This window comes from Camellia sinensis, chromosome 5 (assembly GCF_055761805.1).
Source record: "Camellia sinensis isolate YWXY chromosome 5, ASM5576180v1, whole genome shotgun sequence".
NCBI classification, from domain to species: Eukaryota; Viridiplantae; Streptophyta; class Magnoliopsida; order Ericales; family Theaceae; genus Camellia; species Camellia sinensis.
Genome location: NC_138965.1, coordinates 49823363 through 49845815, shown reverse-complemented (window position 1 = coordinate 49845815; position 22453 = coordinate 49823363). Strand labels below are relative to the sequence as shown.

At 34.0% G+C, this 22453-nt stretch overlaps 1 protein-coding gene across 1 annotated transcript; it reads left to right on the top strand.

Annotated features, from left to right (window-relative positions):
- The first annotated feature begins 54 nt into the window (after window positions 1–54).
- On the top strand, window positions 55–21791 carry LOC145791401 (DNA repair RAD52-like protein 2, chloroplastic). The gene is made up of 6 exons (XM_082871754.1): window positions 55–311; window positions 530–661; window positions 10118–10303; window positions 18899–18936; window positions 19047–19141; window positions 21362–21791. The coding sequence occupies exons 1-6, from the start codon at window positions 55–57 to the stop codon at window positions 21503–21505; spliced, it is 852 nt and encodes a 283-aa protein (XP_082727880.1). The 3' UTR covers window positions 21506–21791.
- The last annotated feature ends 662 nt before the right edge of the window (window positions 21792–22453 follow it).

Genomic DNA, 22453 nt, shown 5'->3' with positions numbered 1-22453 from the left:
CCAACATAATTGGAGAGGGTGAATAATAAATGAATACTAATCTCCTTTACCATTATGATACCACCCCAATCAATACATTGGTGGGCTGGAGGTAGGTTCAAAGGCTGGTTACTCCAAGCGTGGCAGATTGTCCCTGCTGTTGTGTTATGGTCTGTCTGGAAACTGAGGAATGACTGCGTGTTCAAGGGTGCTCATCCCAACATTCAAGATTTGTGCGAGAAAATTAAGGTGAAGATAGCCTTGTGGATCAAAAGCCATGTGGTGGTGAATTATTCAGTCTATGACATCGTGTCCAATCTTCATCAGATCAGGTTAGCCCCTTGAGGTTTGTGGTGAATTGCTGGGTGAAGATCTGCAATGGTGAATTCTGCTGGGTTCGTGTTGATTGCTGGGGTTGGGCTCTTCTGCAGAAGAATTAAATCTGCTGGGTTTGGTTTTTGGTTACTACTGCACTGGTTTAAAACTGCTGGGATTGCTATTTGGTTGCTATTGCATTGGTTCTGTTGGTGGGGCTTTTGTTTTGTCGCAGCAGCACTCCAATTGCTGCATTGCAGCTTCTGGTTCTGGTTTGTGTTGATTGCTGGGGTTGGGTTGTTCTGGTTCTTTTTGGCTGCTATACATTGGTTGTTTTTTGGCTGCAGCATAGGACAGGTTTGGTCAGGTCTGGTTGCTATTGACTGATCATATTGCCAAGGGCACTAGCAAGGCTTGTTCTGGTTTTGTGCCCGGAGTATTGGTTAATCCCAAGGTCAATTGCAGTGGGCTGGTTTTCGTCTTTGTTTTTCTTTGTTTTTCTTCTTCTTCTTGGGATTGGTTCCTCGCCAAACTCCTCTTCCTCCTCCTTTGTTGATGTAATCTCTCTTCTTGTTTGGTTTTTGCATCTATAAAGGTTCCTTTTTGCTGATCCAAAAAAAAAAGAGGCTCCAAGTACAATAATAAGAAAGTGAAGAGAAATCCCACGAATCCAAGGAATACGAAATGTTACATTTTCACTCGTTTTTTTATTTTAAATGAAAAACACTCCCTCTTTTTATGAATTCCTTTGTCATATCATGCATTGTATATGTCCTTTTGGTTTAATCCTTTTTGGTTTAGTCCCCAATTTTATTATTTGAGATTGGGACGTGTATATATGTTTATTTTCTTTTTACATTTTTATCTTTTTTTAAAAAAAAAAATTATTTTGCTAAAGATTTTGATCAATTGATGGGTTTGGGTTAGTATGTTTTTAGAAATATGATAGTCAGGGCCGACCTTAACTTTTTGGGGGTTTAACGCGAATTTAGAAGATGAGCCCTGACTCCCATATATATTTTGAAATTGGTAAAATAATAACAATCTTCAATTTATTTTTATTCTTTTTCTTGTACCTTCTATAAATTTGTTGCATATGGTATACATAATTATTGAGATAAATTTTGAACATTTTCAATTGTCAACACTCTTATTTTATTCACATTTTTTTCCTGACGTAGTAAATTAAATTGTAAAATTTGATTATTTTCAACTTTAAAAAATTATTTCTATAGAAATAATTGTAACTCATATAATCAAACAATATTCTATATAATAATTCATACATTTGGCAAGCAACAATCTATTATTTTTAAATAATTAATCAGCTCAATTGTTTGTTTAAATAATCTACATTTTTAAATTACTAATATTATAATGTAGTGTTTAGTTAACTGAAATGAAATTGAATTGAATGGAATAGTCATTCCTTAGTCTCTTTACAAAATTATTTATTCACAATGATGAATGATGATTTCGTTTGTAATCTTTTTTAGTAAATTAAACGTGAAAATAGACATTATGATGGAATAATTATTCTATTTAATTTTATTTTAATAAACCAAACATAACTTAAGACCAAAATAATTAACCAAACATATCGTAAGATTGAAATTATTTCAGGACTCTAATTTTTAGACAGAATTTAAGAGCCCGAAGCGATGACCTTACTCACCTTACCTTAGGGCCAGCTTAGAATTCTCTGAAATGAATTACTAGACTATATAAATATGCTTTTGATTTATTCCCTATTTTTATTAGCCGTAATGCTGGGGACCCCAGTGGGGGGTGACCCCCAGCACCCCCACCTCCACGTGGGGGGCTGCCAATGAAAAAAAAAAAAAAACAAAAAACAAACAGTTATGGACCAATCAAAAGGGACCCCAGCACCCCCCTTGGGAGTCTTATGCATTTTCCTTTTATTAGATGTGATTGGGCTATATGTGTATTTTGTTGAAGGGTTAAATATATTTGAGTTTGTGAATTTTGATGGATTTGTGTTTTTATAAATATGACAATGTTATTTCAAATTCTTTGCAATAAACCATCAGACTATAGATATATATGTGCATGATATTTACACAATGTGTGAGATTTATGTATTTTAAGATTTTATATACTAATTAAGGGAAATTCTATTCCACTCATAGGATAAGTTGGGAGTAGATATCGAAATTTGATTTATTATTTTTTATTTATTTATTTATTTTATTTTTTTTGCCATTTCCACAAAGGTACATTTTGGGGAAATTATTTTTTTGGTAAAGTGATTTTGTTAAAAGTATTGCAAAAGTAAACTTTTTGGATTATTGAAATAAAACTTAAGATAAATTTTCCAGACTCTCAAATTCTTGAGATGTGAATATCACGTATAGCAAATGCTTTTAACTTACATTTAATGTACATTGGTATTACTTGCACCAATTAGTAAACTAACTAGTGTACCAACATTATTATTGACCCCACTCATTAATTACATTACAAATACCAAAAACTTCTTAAATTATGCCACATCATCAATTGATGCACTAATTAGTACATAAATTGGTGCATATAACATTATTCTTTGACGTGAGTACACAAGAAACACAGAGTCCAAAAAAATAGAAAGAAAAAAGAATCACCTTGTTTGGTTCTAATTTACGTAATTTAATTTTTAAAAAAATTTAATTTTTAATTTTTTGTATTTTTTATTTTATTTTTAATGAATTTGTTTTAATATTTTAATTAATTTTTTTAATTTTTAAATACACCTAACTTAGATTTACGTAAAATATAGTAAAAAATATATTTTAAAAAACAAAAATATATTCAAATTTCGTTTTTTTTTTTGTTTTTTGATATTTATAAATTGTTAAAAATTATTTTTCACAAATGTTATACTTTTAAATTTTATTGATGTTAAGTGTAAAAAATTTGTTTAAAATATTAAAAAAAAATTCAATACAAATAATTAAAAAAAATGATAAAAATAAAAAATTCAAATTTTTAAAAATTGATTGGAACCAAACAAACAAGGGGACATTTCCCTAAATAAGCTAAAATAGTAAATCAATTCCCAAACTAAGCCTAGTTTTCAAAGAATTCCCAAAGTAAGCTAACTCGCGGTTCACAATCGCTATTTCAACATATTTCCGCCTGTCCCGCGTGAAAGTTGGGAATTCTTAAAATCGTGGTTACGAAAAGCGATTTTGATTAAGAAATCGCGGTTACAAAACGCGATTATAATTAACTTTTTTTCGTTTTTAACTCGTTGTTACAAACCACGAGTTCATCGAAAAAAAATTATGTTCTGAATTCGCTGTTCAGAACCCCGCTTTTATGAAAAAAAAAATTTGTTACTTTTTTCCTCACATTTCGTGATGCATGTGACTTTCTGCAGCGCAAATAAATGCTTTATTTTTTTATCACATTTCAGAATTCATCTAAGTCACATCAATACGACCACACGGCAATAGTGTTGATAAACAATTATGTGATGGACTGAAGGAGTAAAGTGTAATTTACCGAATATAAAAAGAAGCAAAAAAATGCAAAGAGGAAAAAATGGAATGACTGTGAAGTTCATTAAGTGAAAATAAGATAAAATATAAGCTGTTTATGAAGAATATTACTTTAAAACAAAGAAAATTTAAGCATTTAATTTCATTTATAATTTTTTGAAAACACCAATTTGTACTGAAATCGTCAATTTCAAGTGACTACTTACTGTATTAAAAAAGTAAGCATGAAAAAATAGTTTCATGTGGCGATGTGACAACTCACTGCATGTTGTTTTATTTGACAACTCACTGCTCCAATATGAAGGGATTGCATTGTCATCCTCTGGTTTACAATTATGATTTTATCTGACAACCACGTCTGTGACTACATCACAGGTACACAAAGTCACGGGTACTCAGGATTGCATGAAATGAAAAGCTAAAAAATAATATCACGGGTATCACTTCTTCCATAGTGCCCCAGCATGCATTATCGTCACTAGATCATCTCTACTTAACCCTCAGTATGATGTTTATAAATAGCGACACCCCCAGTATGATGTTTGTTCAAGTCATAACAATAGTAATATATCTACAATTACTATTATTATTTGTTTGTTTATTTTATGAACAATGTCTTCAAGAGGTGCAGGAAGTTCACGCCAGCAAAGAAATCCGAAAGTGTGGCTGCTACCTCCATTTACTTATGACTACAAGAGCGAAAAGTACTCGAGTCCGAAGGATTATTATGCTGGTATCCGAGCAGAATGGGCGTTCAGGGTAACGGAGCAAGAAGGATTGTTTAATGATCTACGTAACTTTGGGGCACCGGTACCTCATCGTCATTCATTGACCATGGCTAGACGAAATGTGAGTGACTATGAAAAAGCAGTTAGCAGAATTAAGAAGGAGAACAACAGAATGTTGATGCGGAGATGTCGACATTTCATGCTTCAGCTAGCCACCGAAATGGCAGAAGCAAGCAACAGAGATTTGACAGTGATTGAGCGAAATAATGTCTTAAACAATGAAAATATCTCTCTGACTACTACATGTCAGATGAGGAATGAGAAATCAAACACCTTTATCTTTCATATATGTTTGTATGTTGTCTCATATCTTCGTTACTGGAATGTAAGACAATGCTGTTGTTCATCTAACATACGGATGTATTTCAAGTATTTGTTTTATGAACCTGAAATTTATGAAATAACTACATTTATAACCGCACATTTATTAGTTCATGACTTTCTTTATTGAATTGCAATGAGTTAATGAATGTTCTGGATTAACGAATGGATTAATGTATGTTGAATTATGTGAATACTTAAAACACATAAAACATAACAGGTAGCTCGGTGAAAAGCTTCCCTTAACTGGGGCTCGTGAAATAGGGATCTTGTACGTAAAGAATTTCAATCTCCATCGGGAAAGAAGAAAGAGTCGCCTTCCAATTCCTGGAAGTCCAGTCAAAATGATGACTCTAGTAAGGAACGGGGGGTTGACAGATAACTAAACTTGGGGGGCTGGACAAACAAGCTCAAAGCCAAGTGGTTGGTCTAGTTGGGGAACTAAATAAAGTTCATACAAACGAACAACCGCCTTGAACAACACATAAAACAGAACAGGTAGCTCGGTGAAAAGCTTCCCTTAACTGGGGCTCGTGAAATAGGGATCTTGTACGTAAAGAATTTCAATCTCCATCGGGAAAGAAGAAAGAGTCGCCTTCCAATTCCTGGAAGTCCAGTCAAAATGATGACTCTAGTAAGGAACGGAGGGTTGACAGATAACTAAACTTGGGGGGCTGGACAAACAAGCTCAAAGCCAACTGGTTGGTCCAGTTGGGGAACTAAATAAAGTTCATACAAACGAACAACCGCCTTGAACAACACATAAAACAGAACAGGTAGCTTGGTGAAAAGCTTCCCTTAACTGGGGCTCGTGAAATAGGGATCCTGTACGTAAAGAATTTCAATCTCCATCGGGAAAGAAGAAAGAGTCGCCTTCCAATTCCTGGAAGTCCAGTCAAAATGATGACTCTAGTAAGGAACGGAGGGTTGACAGATAACTAAACTTGGGGGGCTGGACAAACAAGCTCAAAGCCAACTGGTTGGTCCAGTTGGGGAACTAAATAAAGTTCATACAAACGAACAACCGCCTTGAACAACACATAAAACAGAACAGGTAGCTCGGTGAAAAGCTTCCCTTAACTGGGGCTCGTGAAATAGGGATCCTGTACGTAAAGAATTTCAATCTCCATCGGGAAAGAAGAAAGAGTCGCCTTCCAATTCCTGCAAGTCTAGTCAAAATGATGACTCTAGTAAGGAATTTAAAACCCAATTGGTTTTACTTGATTTGCTTGTCAAAATCACTATTTACAATTAATTATACACAAACAGATTTACCTCAACACCAATTTGATATATGTGAGATTCTCAATTCAGAAAGTCACATGGCAACAGTGAATTCACTGATTTACCTTAAAGTGAGCATGCCTTTATTTTGTCAGTATATGCAGATGGATTGTCAAGTCATGTGACTTGGAGCACAGACTTTGGTTTTCTCGATTTTTTGCTCGATTTTTTTATTACAATGACAACTCATTTCTTATTAATATATGTGGGATTCTCAATTCAGAAAGTCACATGGCAACAGTGAATTCACTGATTTACCTTACAGTGAGCATGCCCTTATTTTGTCGGTATATGCAGATGGATTGTCAAGTTATGTGACTTGGTGCACAGGCTTTGGTTTTCTCGATTTTATGCTCGATTTTTTTATTACAATGACAACTCATTTCTTATTAATATATGTGCGATTCTCAATTCAGAAAGTCACATGGCAACAATAAATTCACTGATTTACCTTACAGTGAGCATGCCTTTATTTTGTCGGTATATGCAGATGGATTGTCAAGTCATGTGACTTGGAGCATAGGCTTTGGTTTTCTCGATTTTTTTATTACAGTGACAACTTATTTCTTATTAATATATGTGGGATTCTCAATTCAGAAAGTCACATGGCAACAGTGAATTCACTGATTTAGCATGCCCTTATTTTGTCAGTATATCCAGATGGATTGTCAAGTCATGTGACTTGGTGCACAGACTTTGGTTTTCTCGATTTTTTGCTCGATTTTTTTATTACAATGACAACTCATTTCTTATTAATATATGTGGGATTCTCAATTCAGAAAGTCACATGGCAACAGTGAATTCACTGATTTACCTTACAGTGAGCATGCCCTTATTTTGTCGGTATATGCAGATGGATTGTCAAGTCATGTGACTTGGTGCACAGGCTTTGGTTTTTTTGATTTTTTGCTCGATTTTTTTATTACAATGACAACTCATTTCTTATTAATATATGTGCGATTCTCAATTCAGAAAGTCACATGGCAACAGTGAATTCACTGATTTACCTTACAATGAGCATGCATTTATTTTGTCAGTATATGCAGATGGATTGTCAAATCATGTGACTTGGAGCACAGGCTTTGGTTTTCTCGATTTTTTTATTACAGTGACAACTTATTTCTTATTAATATATGTGGAATTCTCAATTCAGAAAGTCACATGGCAACAGTGAATTCACTGATTTACCTTACAGTGAGCATGCCCTTATTTTGTCAGTAGATGCAGATGGATTGTCAAGTCATGTGACTTGGTGCACAGACTTTGGTTTTCTCGATTTTTTGCTCGATTTTTTTATTACAATGATAACTCATTTCTTATTAATATATGTGCGATTCTCAATTCAAAAAGTCACATGGCAACAGTGAATTCACTGATTTACCTTACAGTGAGCATGCCCTTATTTTGTCGGTATATGCAGATGGATTGTCAAGTCATGTGACTTGGTGCATAGGCTTTGGTTTTCTCGATTTTTTACTCAATTTTTTTATTACAGTGACAACTCAACACCAATTTGATATATGTGGGATTCTCAATTCATAAAGTCACATGGCAACAGTGAATTCACTGATTTACCTTACTGTGAGCATGCCCTTACTTTGTTGGTATATGCAGATGGATTGTCAAGTCACGTGACTTGGTACACAATATTTCCTTTTCTCTCTTTTTTCATTCTACTGACGACTCATACCTTGTTCGTATATGTGGGCTTGTCATGCAGGGCCATCTTTCTAAAGTTGTTCATAACCAACTATATAAACGACTAAAGGTGAAGACACAACCTTACAACTCATTTCGCCCTACGAAATTATCATTCATTTGTTTTAAAAAATTAGCATGGCTACATGGTTCATGGGAGGGAGTGGGAATTGCAGAGGTGGTAGGAACTTGCAAAGAGGTGACAGTTCACGACAAGGAGGGGGAAAGGAAAGGGGAAGTGGCGATGCTGAAGATGAAACACCATTTCCTTTGTTAGATGCCTCTTGTGCTTATCATGATAGGTTTGGGAAGCGACATTTTGTCATGCCCAAGTACTATCGAGATCCATGTGGTTTGGTGGAGCAACCATTAGATAATCAAACAGGATATGGTTTAGCAAACGCTAGACTTCTAAAGTGGCCCGCACTATTTATAGAGCGAGTCCAAATGGAAAGATTATGTCGGGAAAATCGATTGAAAGGGCCAAAAGCATGTTCTGTTGAGATCCAAAAGGAAGATCCTGATAGTGTTGATCGACTATGTAAAAGACTACAACGTGAGATTTCTCAAATGCGCCGTAGGTTAGCCCGCGATATGCAGCTATACATAGTTAAGAAGGATGCCCAGAAGAACAAAACAGAACCAAATGATGCGGCTATCAAGGGTATCATGGAGGATCCTCAGCTTGTCTCTGACGCTGAGCTTTCGGATTGTTCAGACTCTGAGCCACCTACCGATTTAAGCGCGAATTAGGTGTTAATGTCTACACTTCGGCAATATTAGGTCATGCATTAATATGTGATGTCTGTTTAGAGTAAGTGTTTCCGTAATGAGTTTGTCAGATTGTCTGGCTAATATTTGTCTGTCTAACTGTTATGTTTATCTATGTATTGTGTGTTCAGTTTATGGTGTCCACAATGTATTGTTGTCCGAGACTTATGTCTGTACTACTTATGTATTTTTGTGGGAGACGTATGTGTTTTTTCCTCAAGGTTTTATGAATTACATTATCACCTTCTAACCCAAAACAAAGACAACAAATTTTTTTTTTTTATTTAAATGAAAACGGCTTTAGTAAAGCCAAAACAAATTTCTGAATAACACATTCTAACCCAAAACAAAGACAAGAGAAAAAAATATAAAATAAAAAAGTTTACATGAAAACGGCTTTAGTAAAGCGAAAAGAAATTTATGAAATACATTATCACCTTCTAACCCAAAACAAAGACAACAGAAAAAAAAAAAATATTATTTACATGAAAACGGCTTTAGTCAAGCCAAAACAAATTTCTGAATAACACATTCTAACCCAAAACAAAGACAAGAGAAAAAAATAAAAAATTAAAAACTTTACACGAAAATGGCTTTAGTAAAGCGAAAAGAAATTTATGAATTACATTATCACCTTCTAACCCAAAACAAAGACAAAAGAAAAAATATATATATTTAAATGAAAACGGCTTTATTAAAGCCCAAACAAATTACTGAATAACACCTTCTAACCTAAAACAAAGAAAAAATAAAAAAAAAAATTTTTTACATCAAAACGGCTTTACTAAAGCTCAAAAAATTTATGAATTACATTATTACCTTCTAACCCAAAACAAACACAAGAAAAAACAAAATAAATTTATTTTAGTCAAACAAAAAAAAAATGCTGAATTACACATTCTAACCCAAAATAAAGACAAAAGAAAAGAAAAAAAAATTAACATGAGAACGGTTTTAGTAAAACAATTTTAACCAAAAAAATTATTCTGAAATACATTATCACCAAAACAATGACAACAGAAACAAAAAATAAAAAATTTCTTCTTTACAGTTCAGTTAAATTGAAACTAAAAAAAAAAATTTACGCTAAAAGCTATCATAACAACGATATCAGGAGAAAAAAATTTTGGCCAAAAAGCGTGGTTCGAAAGAGCGAGTTCAGAAGAAATATTTTTTTTCATAAAACGTAGTTTGGAACAGCGAGTTCAGAAGAAAAATGGTTTTTGATAAACTCGTGGTTACAAACAGCGAGTTCATAACAAATTTTTTATTTCATAAAAGCGGGGTTCTCAACAGCGAATTCAGAACAAATTTTTTTTGGGATGAAATCGTGGTTTGTAACAGCGAGTTCAAAGGAAAAAAAGTTAATTATAATCGCGTTTTGTAACCGCAATTTCTTAATCAAAATCGCTTTTCGTAATCACGATTTTAAGAATTCCCAACTTCCACGCGGGACAGACAGAAATATGTTGAAATCGCGATTCCGTCATCAGAAAAAGAAGAAGACCTGGAGGACCTAGTTCCCACCTCTGGAATCAGCCGCCCTCTCTCTGAAATCCTCAAAGAACTCAACAAGAAAGTCCCCGATTCCCTCATCAGGGTTCGCACCGAATCTGATGGCTTCCCCGTCAAATACATCCCCTGGTCTGCCTCTCTCTCTCTAAAATGTTTCAACAGAATTTACAAAAATTGTGAAATTTGTTATATAGAAATGTTACTTTTCACTGTGCTAAATAGACATATTGTCCGTTTGTTTCGACGTTAATATTGTTTTATATTTTACAATTTTTGAATTGACTCACGCAATTTTTAAAAGTAAGTTATTTTTTAGAAATGGTAGAGTATATATATGGGTAGTGCTAATAATGAGTCATTTTAGGAGAAGCTTGAGTAATGGTTTACTCTTTGAAGAGAGTACTCTTATAAGTCAAGTGAAATTAGAAGGATCGGAAGAGGAAGGCACTATATGGGTAGTGCTAAGAGAATCTGTTGCTGAGGAGGGGTTAATTGGAGTGGTAAATATGGGTGATGGAGCTTCGGTGGAGAAGAATGAAGAAGGTGGATTAGAATTGGCAATCTTGGATAGTTCTCAATTTATGAAGTGTGAAGAGATGGACGTGTTGCCTTTGGAGTCTTGTCCACCTTTGGCTGTGAATAAACATGAAGTTGGGGTTTTTTTGGTCCAGTGTCAGTGGTGCATAGAAGATTAGAAGATCAATTAGGTAGATGAAGGAGGAACTAACTAGAGTATAAATACCCAAGCAACCCAAGATAAAGCTGAATATAGCTTATGATACTACTTTTTTATTTTTTACTATCAGCAAAAAAATTAATCATTTTATAGATAACGAATGAGTACATAATGAAAATAAATATTCGATAACTTCAATATGCCCTCTTGATTAGATACGCCAAGTTTATATAGGAACAAAATTTGAATATTATCACTTCTCAATCTTGAAACGATGACTCCATAACTTCTGTGTTTAGAAAACGCAAATCCTTTTACTTGAAGGATTCAACCACTGTATCAGACCCGCCTGGTTGCGAGAAACTTGCCCTCAAGTTTAAATCCTCAGACAAGTCACCCTTGTAAGGATGGAGATGCTTGACATTAAAAACATCTGAGGCGTGCATGTGGTTTGGCAACTGCAGCTGGTAAGCATTGATTTTGTTCAAAATTCTACGGGGTCCAATTTTTCGATCATGCAACTTATAGTTTAGACTTGCTGGAACTCAATCTATTGCTAATACAATCCACAGTTGATCTCCTATTTTAAAAGTAACCTTGCAACTATGAACATCTGCAACTGCTTTATCTTTGTGTTGGTTATTTCAATTTGTCATCACACTTTCTCATGTATGGACATGATATTATCAGTCATTTCTTCAGCTCTCATGCTAGCATTCTTTGAATTTGTAGTGGGAACTAGATCGAAAACAGTGTTTGGACTTTGTCCATTAACAATCTCAAATGGACTCAGTTGAGCAGTGTGGTTTTTAGATTTGTTATAAGAAAAGTCAGCATAAGGTAGTACCAAATCCGATTCTTTAGGTTTGTTTGCAATTAAGCATCGCCACAAGTTATCCCAACTGCAATTAACCACTTATTTGGTCATTTTTTTTTTGGGATGATAAGATGCTAAATCGCAAGTTAGTCCCTAATTTCTTCCATAAAAATCCTCCATAAATGTCCAATGAACTTTGAGTCACAATCAAAAGTAATTGACCAAGGGATGCCATATAAACAAAATATCTCTTTAAAATACCAATTTGCTATATTTGATGCATCCATCGTCCTATGACTGGGAATTAAGTGTGCCATTTTGGATAAGTGATTCACCACCACCATAATTGAATCCTAAGAAGAAGCACATACACATACATGTAAAAATTTTAAAAATACAGGACACGACTTGCGAGGGACGCGTGTAATCAAGGTTTCAAAAAATGGTTGCGGTGGTGCGGTTGCGGTTGTGAGGTGTAAAGGCCGTAGCATAACAGTTGCGGTAATCGGAACCATGAATTTTTTTTTATTTTTTACACAATTTAAATAAAACTTACTCGATACGCACATTTTTTGTTTTTCTTCAGAATCGTATTTATTGGGATTTAAAATTGATTTTGATCAATTTTTGTTAGTTTTTAAGTATGATCCAATATATTTCATATTTTTAAATCACTATAAAAGGAGTTTTTTTACATTTTGTTTCAATAGTTAATGACTTTATATGTCATAAATCCATATTTTACCTCTTATTTTTATTTATTTCTTAAGAATAATTGATTTTAAATATTTACAAAATTATTTTTGACCAATACCTGAACTAACTAAATCAAAAATGTTTACAATTATTAACTGAAATGATTATAAAAATAAAAATTGAGACATAAATAAAAATTATTTTTGAGCTACTGAATATTGCAGAATGTGTATTATGTATATTTTGTAAGTTTTTTTTTTTTTTTTTTGCTGAAAGGAAGCTATTCAAAATATTGTAAATGTGTGTAACAGGCTGTTACGGTACCGCCACGGTGGTTAGGTAACACCAAAACGGCCGTTACATGTGAATTTCCGTCACACCGCAAAAACAGGTGTAACGGGTAGTGCTTACGGCCGCAACCGTTACGTAATGGCCGCAACCGTTACATAACACCACTTTTTGAAACCTTGCATGTAATACATAAAATTATATTTGTTTATTATATGATGTTTATTAGAATATCATATATTTATTTATGCCAAATATTTTCTGACACTCAGTCTATAAATCCAAATTTCAGTTTTGTCAGGCCAAAGGTCTATGCACTGGAATACTTTGTCCAAAAGGACAAGTTTAGATAAAATGACCAAAATATCCTATATATATCATATATACAGTAGTGAATAAATAGAAAATCACTCTCTTCTCTCTCTCTCTCTCTCTCTCTCTCAACCGTTGCTCCTCCTTCGTCATTGCTCCGCTACCCTCATCTGCCATGAGATCCAAATCGTGAGATCTAGATCCATAGCTTCACCACCGCCGGCCTTGAAATCCAGATCCACCACCATTGCCACCGTCGCGAGACGATCTAGGTCTTCTTTCGTCGGTTACTACCAAGGAGCGAAAGACGGCGACGAGGGAAGGGTGGTTAGTGTCGGACTCTGGCAGTGTGGTGGTAGCTGAGCTTCTAGATCTAGAGCTTGACAGAGTTAGAGAAGATCTCTGCTTGACAAAATGGTGTCGTTTTGGTATTGGAGCGTTCTAAATCTCTGCAACATATCATCAACGCTCTTGGATCGGCCATGAAAGCATCTCTCTCTCTCTCTCTCTCACTCTCTCTCTCACTGTTCCAAACTTTGGGACTGCAACACTGTTATTTACTTCTTATTCTTCTTCATCGCTCTCTTGTTTCATGCAATTACATTTATTTGCTTGTGTTTTCTTTATAAAGGTTTGATCTGAAACACTATTATTATCTCTAGATTTGAAGCAAATCTTTACATTGATATCTTTGTTTGTTTCGGTTTAATCCTAAAAATCTTTTTCTAAAACCATTTTTGATTAAAGAAAACCATCTCAAATTTTCACTCTTCTTAAAAATTCTTCAAATTTGAGTTTGACATTTGGTTCGTACTTGTTTCATCGTTAACTTGTTGGAAATTTTTCCTTTCCCTTGATTTGCTACAATTTTGATGAAATGATTGGTGAAGGATTGGAGATGATTAATGAATTAGCTGAAGAAAGTTGAACTAAATGCGTTTTCTGGATCATGAATCTCACTGAATGTGTTTGTAAGTGATTATCTATTTACATATTCGAAAGCCTTGTGTTGGTTTTTGTTTAATATTTTTGCCCTTTAAGTTTACTGGTATAGTGTATATATATTTGACATAGGTCTCAATGAAAGGAGATACTTTGGAAGACTTTGACAAGGAAGATGATTACTTTGGAAGTGGAAAGAGATACTAACAAATTTGTTTTTGTTTTCTTTTTTTTTAAGTTTTTTGATATTGTTATTGATGATGATGATGATGATGATGATGATGAACAGATAGGATTCGATGATGATGTTATTGTTGATGAACAAATAAGATTTGTTATTATTGATGATGTTTTTGAACAGATGAGAGAGAGAGAGAGAGAGAGAGAGAGAGAGAGAAGAAATATTTGAATAGATATAAATTTTTGAACAGATTGGATTTGGTTTAGCTTGATATTTCAACAGATAGAAAAAAAAATACAAAAAAGTAAATAGATAAAATTTCAACATATAAAATTCAGGGAAAAAAATTGAAATAGATAGGAATAAAATTTGAATTGAAAAGATCATAAAATTAAACAGATAAGATAAAAAAAAAAATTAAACAGATAGGGAAAAAATTTGAATAGATAGTCAACGAAAATCGATAGATAAAAAAAAGTCAACAAATAAGTTAAAGGGTAAAATTGGAAACAAAATGTCCTTCAAAACAAACAAAAGTACTTTTCACCAAACTATTTCACAAAAGGTGGATATCTCACTAATAAAAAATATCTACTGAACCTAGTTACTTATACCCTTCTTAGCTTGGACTTTTCAATGATTATCTCTATTTTAGGGTTGTTTGGGGTGTCTAAATAAGTGCACTTTTTATCTTTTTGGACTAAAAAATTGAGGTTGAAAATATGGATGTTTGGGTTAACTTTTTGACTTTTTATGGAAAAATGTGTAATAAAAAATTGTAAAAATTGATTTGTAGGGAAAAATTCGAATTGAGAGTTGTGCAGCCGTAATTGTTGACTTTTGGTGAATAGTGTTAACTTTTTAACTTTTTGAGTAACTTTTTAACTTTTTGGCTTTTTTACAAATTCCCAAACTTGGCCTTACTCTCATCAAGTTCATCAAATGCTACTCGGGTAAAAAAAAATAAAATTCGGACATCATGTGTCCCGAATATGTCCAACCCAAGAAAAATTGAGACTTTCCATGTCCATGTCCGGCATGTGTTGAACACCAGTACGTGACCACTGGAGAGGTGTCCATGCTTCATAGAATTTTTAATCTTAACACCTTTGACTGCGTGGAAGACCGAGAACGAAATTCATACTCACATCAGTCCATGCAGTTTGGATGGAGTCGGGAGAGGAGCATATAAGCCCACCCTGCATTGGTTGTTCCTCTCTTTGAATGTTGGCAAATACGGTATATCTGAACATGCCTAGGTACTTTGCGCTTCAACTTTGGTTAGTTATAAGTTTCTTTCACCAATGCAATGCTTTTATCCCAACCAGAATATCCCAAAGCATGCTGTTCAATGACAATCTTCTCCCTTAAAGAGTAGTCACAAACACAGAGCTGCGACCCTTTGAAAAGAAAACCTTCTTTGATGGAGTAATCATTACACTCACCAGCCACCGCAGCTTGCATGATAGGACCAAAATATTCATCATTCATGTACAATTCTTTGGGTGTCAAACTCTAGAATTTCTGCCCTCATTATTGTTACAAGTGAAACCCTTGTGCTTAAATCATCGACCTCCTTATTTTGAGTACTGACTTCATGCTTTAATGTGAAAGTGAAACATTGTAAATAGCTCACTCACTTAGCATGCCCCTTATTCAACTTTTGCTGACTGTTTATGTACTTGAGAGCTTCATGATCATTGATCAGAGTTGAGAATGTACTCCCACACCCTTTGTACTAATAATGCTGCTAATGCTTTAATATTCAAATGATTGCAAAAAGTTCTATGTCATAGGTTGAAAATCGAAGTCGTGAGCCTTCCTTTAGAAAGCAATAGGGGGTCTTTTTAATGAAGAACTGAAAACCAGAATATTGTTGAAGTAAACAGCTACACACCTTCAGATAAAGGGTTTCAATACTTGATTAATAACCCACATAAATGTACGTGACAGCCTAAAACAGAAGAACAGAGCTCTTGCTTCTCTCTTGACCAAGAAAGTCAAAGAATCTAGACCCAAAAAGAAAAAAGAAAGAATAAGGGTCTCAACGTTGAATAAGAAAGGATGAAACAAGAAGACAAAGGATACAAATCCATACCTAAAAAACTAAAAGGTGGATGCTGGTTACTGTTGGCTTCCAAAGAGGTGGACTGCACAAATAGTTGGGTCATATATTAGAACACTGTATAAAAGTCCCTATAGAACTCTTCAAAAAGCACCGAGAAAGAGTTTAGTTGAAACTCTTCAACCAAAAAAAAATGATGATGAGGTTAGCCTATGAAAATTAACTTTCCCTCAGACTGTAATAGACCCATAAAAAAGGGATCCATGCACAAAACAAAAAGGAAAAGCCCATGATCCAAGTTAAGAGTAGCCCACAGGAAAAAGAGGGTCACCTATGGAAAGAAAGCCCACGCATAAAAGAAAAATGTTTTTAAAAAATAGAAGTTTAAAGTTATCATGATTCACATAGTAAAAACCTACTTACGAATCATGAGAGGGGGCATTTTTTGGTACGTAAATTTCAACTAAACCAAAGTTTTGGGGATTGATTGGGATAATGATACGTGTAGAGCCTACAGTGGGAATACAAACTTACAGGGAAATATCTAAGTCCCATGTGTTTGCAAAACTCAAAGCCAATCAAGAAGTAGCATCTACGGAGCAGATGAATAAGATGCTACACTGGATTCATGCTTCTAAGTTCTAACCAAGAAGTTATCTTGATAAAGATCAAATGCCATGTGGGGTCAGCAGATAATAAGAGGCCAAATGCTCAATCAAGAGATGACACATGAAGGGCCTATGGCGGTGATGCTAAATGAGATAAATGAAATTGCAAAAGACCAAGCTGATCAGATGAGCAGGGCTTTCCTATTATCTCTAACACTCTGTTTGGATTGGGAGATGAGAAAAGAAAGGAAGTGATTATGGTTTCTTACCTTCTGTTTGGATGGATATGCTGATTAAAACAGGATACATGTTTCTGTTTATTTTATTTGCTTCGTATTTAGACGGGTAGTTTAGGTATTATAATTTTTGTTTTATTTTATTTGCTTTGTTTCTCACCACTTTGGACGAGAAACAAAACTTAAGTTTGGAGTGATTTGTCTTTCTTTCCATTTCTCTTCATTTCTCACCATTACTCACACTATTAATCATCCAAACAAGATATGTGAAATTTCATTCTCTTAATTTCTTTTCTTTTCTTTTCTCACGAAATCCCTCAATCCAAATGGAGTGTAAGAATTTGCAAATCTTTTTCTGTGTTTATAGACATGGCGTGTTATAGGTAAAGGGTTCCAAGCCCTCTCTTTTTATACCATTTCATGTAATTTGAGGCATCAAAGCCTTGAAATTTTAATGAATGCATTGTGTTCATGTTTAAGTCTCTTTTTGCCTTTTAATTTATTTTCTTTATTAATCAGAGGCTTCACTTGTTCCAAGTGAGTAATGAATGATTTGGATTACCAAATTGGGCATTGTTTAATCTAAAAACTAAACGGTGTCTATTTGTAGATAGAAGTTTCGAAATACAGCCAACACTAACATTTTATCATTTCAAAATGTGTCGTCGTTGCCCCTCTCATCTTTCCAATGTTCCTATTATATGCTTGCATTCACATTAGTTCTGTGGAATTTCCGGTTCTTTTGGTAAATGTTAACACCATATTAATTCTTAAACAAAATAGTGGGGGTTTATGTACTTTTGATCCATGATTTATTCATTATTGAACTTTGATTCTTTTGACATTTGTGATGTAATGGCTTGTGATTGTATTGTGTATGTGTTATATAAACTCTTCTATTTCCCCCACAATACCCATGTCCACCGGATATGACATGGGTAAGGGTATGAGATATGTGTCCGACACTCGTATCCAATTTAGACACTCAGATCCTTTAATTTGTTACAATATATGAGAAGAAGAAACTCATATTTGCTAGTAAAGCAATATTTTTAGCCTCTCACATGAATTAGATATAGAAATTTCATATTTTTTCTGAATCCTTTTCAAGTTCAAGTATATTTCTATATAATTTACAACATTTCTATATAATATGCAATATGTATGTGTATATGATGCGTCCCTGCACTCATATCCAATTTTGGATACGTATCCCAATATTCTAAGATTTAAATTTATGAAGGTCTGACGTTTGGATACACACCCACACCCGATATATGTACCCGAGTCCATGTAACATATTTTAAATTATAGATTGAATGGTTTTTTTTCATGTTGAATTAATGTTAGTTTTTCATTAATTTTGGTTGTTCGTGGATAAAAATGTGTTTATTTATATTTGTTGTCATATCCCTGCCATGCCCATATCCTATTTTCGTGAAAATCACTATGTCCGATGTCCATGCCTGTGCCAATGCCCGTGTCCATGCTTTTTAGCCCATCTTTGAACCAATTTTTGGATTTGTGGACACCTTTGAATAGGTTTTTGACATATAGATGATATTGGTTTTCTTTTGTACATGGGTTGCACCCTGTTGGTGCCTCTTTTTATAATATTATACTTCATTTTTTTATTTTAATAGTTCTTTTACTCAGGAATGGTGCTGAAACTTCTTGTTAACAATCTTGAAAGGGCTAAAATAATCTAAAGTATGAGTTTTTTTATTTTTTATTTTTTTATCTTATGAACTTTTTCTTGTCCTGTTCAACGTTACATTTTATTTGTTATGTAAGGAGCACACTAATCCAATTTATAATGTAGTAATCAGAGTTTAGCTCTAATGTTTAGTACTTGGAAAGGAAGGTTATCTGACATTTCTAGTTGCCTTATCATTCTTGCTAGGCATATTGTGAATCGGATTATGAACTTACATGCTCCCGGTACGTTAAAGTTCACTATTTTTCTTTCACCAAGTGATTTTAATTCCAATTGCAAGGGGCACTGAGATCTGTGAATGCTGAAAACATTTCAAATTCTCAATCTATTGTAGAATGGTCTGGTGAGGTTCGAAGCATAATGTATTCAGCTGATGGCAAGTCTGTGTCTGTTGTTTACCGTGTCACGCTGTATGGGACTGATGCTGAGGTACCATTGCTGCTTTATGCTTCATAATTTGTTCATTTGTATCACAATATGCGTGCATCTTAGATTGGTAGTAGTGACGTAGTCATACCTAGTCCGCTTCTGGACATTGACTGGTATTGTTCTAGTTAGTGAAGATTGACAAGATTATGTTTTCAAATTGCTTGAGTGTGAATTATTGAAAATGTTTTCTGTCGCTGAGTGTCATTGCTTCAAGTCATTACCTTGCTGATGCCGAACATCATATGGAAGTCTATAGTATCTCCTAATATATGTAGTTAACTTTGCTATCTCACTGGTGACTGCTGGGAATTTTTTTCTGACTTATCAAGTTACATATTGAGCTTAATTTTTCTTTAGGCAGGAGCGACCCTGACAGTCAAAACCAAATTATTCTGCTTTCTTAAAGCTTGTGTAGAGCAGGCAAGATTCAGGCTTGATGACACTTCATTAAATTGACTTGATTTTTTAATAATAAATGTCCATTGCTTTCTTCTATAGTGTAGTAACTTTGGTTAATTGATAGTGCGTCTATTAATGCATCAGATGTTGCATCTCTTGGAGGTTGTGAGTTTTGAGCCCCATGTGGAGCGTTAGGAGTGATCCCCTTTCTTTTTCCCCTTAGATATAGGCTAGAGTAGGTTGTAACAATTGACAAGGCCCTGTCCTAAAGTTCTTAACTGTTCTGGCATACCTGGGGCTGGGGCTACCAATTTCAGTGGTTGGCTTGGAGACCTATTATGTAAGCCTAAAATCAATGGAAGTTGCTGAAGGGTACTATCATATGGCATGATTTCTAATGTATTAGTTTCTCTGATCTCTTTTGCATTTTGCTTTCTGAGATTCTTTCTGTTGGCGCTATCTGCATTGAATGAGGAAAAGATATTGGCAGAAGTAGATTTTATTTCTTTGTTAAAAAGAAGAAAACAGGTACCTATTAAAGTTGATGGTAATGTTGTTGAAATATCAACCAGGGGTCATTACTGATGGATTTTCTTTCCCTTTCATATAAGTTGTTTTAACTATAATTTGTGGTTCCTTAAACCGAATTATCCCAACGTATAGTTCTTTGATTCTGTGGCTGTACCACAAGGAAAAGTGTGGCTTTGAAGATTTAAACAAGGATTTGGAGTTAAGGTTTGAAACATAATGGTTACCAGGCATTGGTCCTCCAGACTAGATAGTCAAATTAAAGAAACTAAATAGATTTGCAATAATAGAAATTCAGCAAATAAGATTAATAAAGGGAAAGTACCTTATTTCTTGAGTGATCAATTGAGATCCACGCTCAAATCAGTACAAGAGTTCAACACTCATTTTTAATCAAGAGAAACTCTTCACTCTATTCTAATATCCTTTATAGAAAGGAGCCTGATATGTAGATACTAGACGATCGCAAAGATAAACTTTCTCAAAATTGTTCCATCTAATAAAGCAACCATGTAAGGTTCCAGCAATAAAAATTTTATAAACTAATAACTGGCTAGATAGTAGCCCTGGAAAGGACTCCTAGCTTGACTTAAAATTTTTGTTAGGGAAATTCTAACGAAAGTAGAAACTCCTAAAAATTAAAATTTCTAACAAACATGACTTTCTATGCAAGAGCTCCTTTATTGGCTAATGATGGGCTTTAAATGGGCTGTTTTTGGAATCCTTGCCTTTCTACGTCATCCGTCTATCCTTTATTAAAAGTTTGTGTCTGTTCTCAGTGGACGGAAGGAATGAGAGGAAAGAAACACGAAGGGGCATGTATAATCAGTTTAAAAACTCATCTTAGGTCAAGGGCTCAAGGAACTGAAATGCATCTTTATGTAAAATGCACCTGTGCTTTATGAACTGTCTGACAGATTTTAATTCATTTATTTATTATATTACCCTATTTAGGTTGTTATGTCCATTTTTCTAATGTCAAGAAAGAATGTAATGGGTTTTAAATAATTTATGGTTGGTGGCTTTTAGATATTGTAACCACGTCTTTATATAAAAACTATTATATAACGTGTTAATATAAATTTATTTATTTCTTTTGCATGTATAAGATTGTTCAACATTATTACTATTTTTTTTTTAATATGTGCCAATTCTTTCTCTCTGACTCCTTCCTGTTTCTTTTCTTTTCTTTTTTTTCTTTTTTTAATTTTTATGAATCACAATAGGAAAATATATGTGTGAGGGAACTGACCTCGGTTGCTCTTCACTTTTGTTTTTTGTGTTTATGATAAGATATACAAGGAGTCAACAGGTACTGCTCCTGTAAACGATGTAGGCTATGGAGATCCAGTGCAGAAGGCAGAAGCAATGGCATTTCGTCGAGCTTGTGCTCGTTTTGGTCTGGGACTTCATCTCTATCACGAGGATGTGTTATAGCCAAGCAACATGGGCTTTGTGTCTGGCAATTTTTAGTTTAGCGGATGACACTCGGATCACATTTTGTGTTTTAGTTGATTTTGTTTTGTTCTCAAGAGAGAATAGCAGTAAACCAGATATTTTGATGTAAAACAAAATCAACTTATCTATTGCTGTCTGCAATTGTGATTTCAAAGCGTAGATTTCTGTATTTTATGTAGTATGTTTATTTAGTGATGGGAATGCTGGCTTTTGATATTGGTAAATTTCTGAATACAAACATGTGGGCACCGATGAATATGAACAATATTGCTATTGTTAAATCTGCAATTCTTACAATGTATATTGCTTATGCAGTTGAAATTGAAACTACTGACATTTTGCAGAATTCAAATCAAAGTTTTTGAGACTTTATTTATTTATCAATGTTATTTAATGCTCGGCAGATTTTAGCATTTGAATTTAGTTTATAAAGGTACAATTAGGCAGATTTTAGAACTTGAATGCTGGTTTTCCGACTTCATCTACCTATTGATTATGTAAATTTTACCCAAAGAACAATGCCTCAAGTTAAAAATTTTGGTTGGAAATTGTGTTTCAATATTTTATCTCTCAAACCTCAAAAATCAAAGACTCGTTTTTTAATTATATTAATTTTGCATCTAAATTGTTTTAATCTGGATCAATGTGATTTCTATCTATCACCTTTTGTTTAAAATTAGGTGAAAATTGTTAAACAAGACACCGAATACTTTTTTTGGAAGGAAAATTGAAAATTTTCATTGTACTTGTCAACTATTCCTCAAAAATCATTGTACATAATCAGAATAAGAAAAATGTTTGAGACCCCCATTTTTTGGAGATTTCCACAACTCTCTTTGGATCTCATGTATGTGTAGGATCTACTCATGTATGTGTGGGGTCCATACCATCAATGGTGGAGATCTAAGGAGGTTGTGGAGGTTTTCA